At 60.5% G+C, this 2,196-nt stretch overlaps 1 protein-coding gene across 1 annotated transcript; it reads right to left on the bottom strand.

Annotated features, from left to right (window-relative positions):
* Positions 1-115: 115 nt before the first annotated feature.
* SDRG_03279 (hypothetical protein) lies at positions 116-954 on the bottom strand (the record flags this gene model as incomplete). The annotated part of the gene is made up of 2 exons (XM_008608910.1): positions 116-141; positions 195-954. The coding sequence occupies 2 exons, from the start codon at positions 952-954 to the stop codon at positions 116-118; spliced, it is 786 nt and encodes a 261-aa protein (XP_008607132.1).
* Positions 955-2,196: the final 1,242 nt, after the last annotated feature.

Here is a 2,196-nt window from a genome sequence, read left to right as displayed (position 1 = left end):
CTTCTTCTTGGGCTCGCAGAGCGAGAGGTAGTCGTTCTTCTTGTTGCACTCAAAGTTCGGGTCCTTGCAGCACACGCCGAACGGCCAGTTCTGGCCGTTGCACTGGCTGTGGTTCTCAGCGCACTGGCCGCTCGTGGGCGCCTGCGTGGGACCAGCGGGTGCCTGGGTGGGGCCAGCCGGAGCCTGGGTAGGACCCGCCGGAGCCTGCGTGGGGCCAGCCGGCTCCGACGAGCCAAAGACGCAGCCCTTCGCGCCCGTCTTGATCGTCTGGCAAGTGGCGTCCACCGGCGCCACGCACTTAGCACCGTCCGCGTAGCTCTTCAGCGTCTTGATGCAGTCGGCAACGGCCACATCGCCCTTCTTCGGGCACTTGTCGCCCGCGCCGCCGCAGATCGCGCCCTCAATGCAGTACGTGGCATCGCCCTCGACGCTCACGTTGGTGCACGAAGCCTCCGACGCCATCGCGTGGCTGGCCGGCACGCACTGCGAGTACCACTCGTTCTGGGCCTTGCACGCGTTGCCGTTGCCGCAGCAGCTGGGGCCGGAGAAGCCCTTGCCGCCGCACTGGCCGTAGATCTTGGCGCAGCCTTCGTTGGGCTGGCACATGGAGAAGTACTTGCCGTCGAGCGGCTTGTCGGTCTGCTTGCAGAAGAGGCCCTTGCTGCAGCTCTCGTTGCTCGTGCAGGGGTCGAACTGCTTGCCCTTGCCAACGGCGGGGGCGTCGGTCGCCTTGGGCGCCTCCGTCGGCTTGGACGCGTCCGTTGGCTTGGGGGCGGTGGTCGGGCCCGACGCCGGGCGGTCACCGGGCTGGCACATGGAGAACGCCTTGTCGTCGGTGGGGCGGCAGAAGAAGCCTTGGTTGCAGTCGTCGTGGGTCTTGCAGACCTTGAACTGCTGCTGCGACGTGGCCGTCGCGGCCGCCGAGAGCGTGAGGAGGAGGAAGGCAGTCTTCATGGGGCCGAGGCAAAATGGAAAGTGATCTTGGGATGCACCGCGCAGCTGGCTATCATCTGGCGGCGCGTCGAACCCGGTGGCGCCAGGCGGCTGGAAAGGCCGGGACCGAAGTTCGAAGACAGTCTCATCACACGCAACCCATTCCGTCAGGCAGTGCAGCGCGCACGATACTCGTTGCATTTGAAAAATGTATGGGCGTACAGTGTAGGAAAATAGCCTCGTGTGCAGTATGTAGTAGGATGTAGCGATCAGCGCAAGCGGCCGCCATCTGCCCCACTCAAGCACCGTAAGAGCCATCTTCGTTGGCTGCGCTCCATGTCGCTCGAGGCGTTTCGCATGGCTGCAGTTGAAAACCACAGCTGCGATACTGGTACGCGTTTGCAGCGGATCCCGCGATGCACGCCCCTGCAGTGCACACGAGGATTCGCCAACATGCTTGGTCGCAGGGGATGGGCAGCCACGAGACGTTGCGTGCGTTCAGCCTCTAGATATCTTCGAACTTCGCTTGGACCAAGCAAATTTCCAAGGGGAAATTCCCTCACATCCAGTTGGCTTGTCGCTGCCCTCGAGGAGCGCTGGACGCGGCTTGCTACGCTAGATAGCACCACCGTGCTTTATCCTCATTGTCGTGGCGCTTGGTACATTCTTGTACGAGAGCTCAGGACCTTCTCCGGTGAATATTAACTTCTCCGACGGCACGTTGAAGCAGGCCGCGGCCTCTGATAGGTCCAGGCAAGGGTATACTCCCTGAAATCAGCGCTATGAGACCGTATGTGTCAACTTGGTTACAATCCAACGCAGTTGCCAACCAATCACAAGCGTCGACTTCATAAGTCCCGCCGAGATTTGCAGAGATTCGGGGCACCTGATTCATCCCGGCCACCGAATGCTTGCAGCTTTCCCGTACCGGTACGGACATGTGCGACCATACGAAGCTGCGAACGTTCGACGACTGGCCCCATCCCGAGTCCCTCCAGCGCATACCTCGCAGCACATCGTAGCTGCATCGAAGGCGCATTGTGCGAGGGGGCTCTTGCAGCTAATAGGCAGCTTTTTCGACCAAGCTTTGCCGCATGTCGGCGCAATCGCATGCGCGGTGGAATGAGAACCCAAGAAGTGGCAGCTCATTTTAGATTTCTTCAATTTTTGAACTTTTAGGAATTAATTTGTTGCCAAAAGATCCAATCAGGTTGAAGTAGCGTCGTGGCATGGTAGGCTGCCACGTCAGGAGAACGACGAGTA

This window comes from Saprolegnia diclina (genome assembly GCF_000281045.1).
Source record: "Saprolegnia diclina VS20 unplaced genomic scaffold supercont1.8, whole genome shotgun sequence".
NCBI classification, from domain to species: Eukaryota; Oomycota; class Saprolegniomycetes; order Saprolegniales; family Saprolegniaceae; genus Saprolegnia; species Saprolegnia diclina.
Note: the sequence above shows the minus strand (reverse complement) of the source record. Positions and strands in the feature narration are given on the sequence as shown.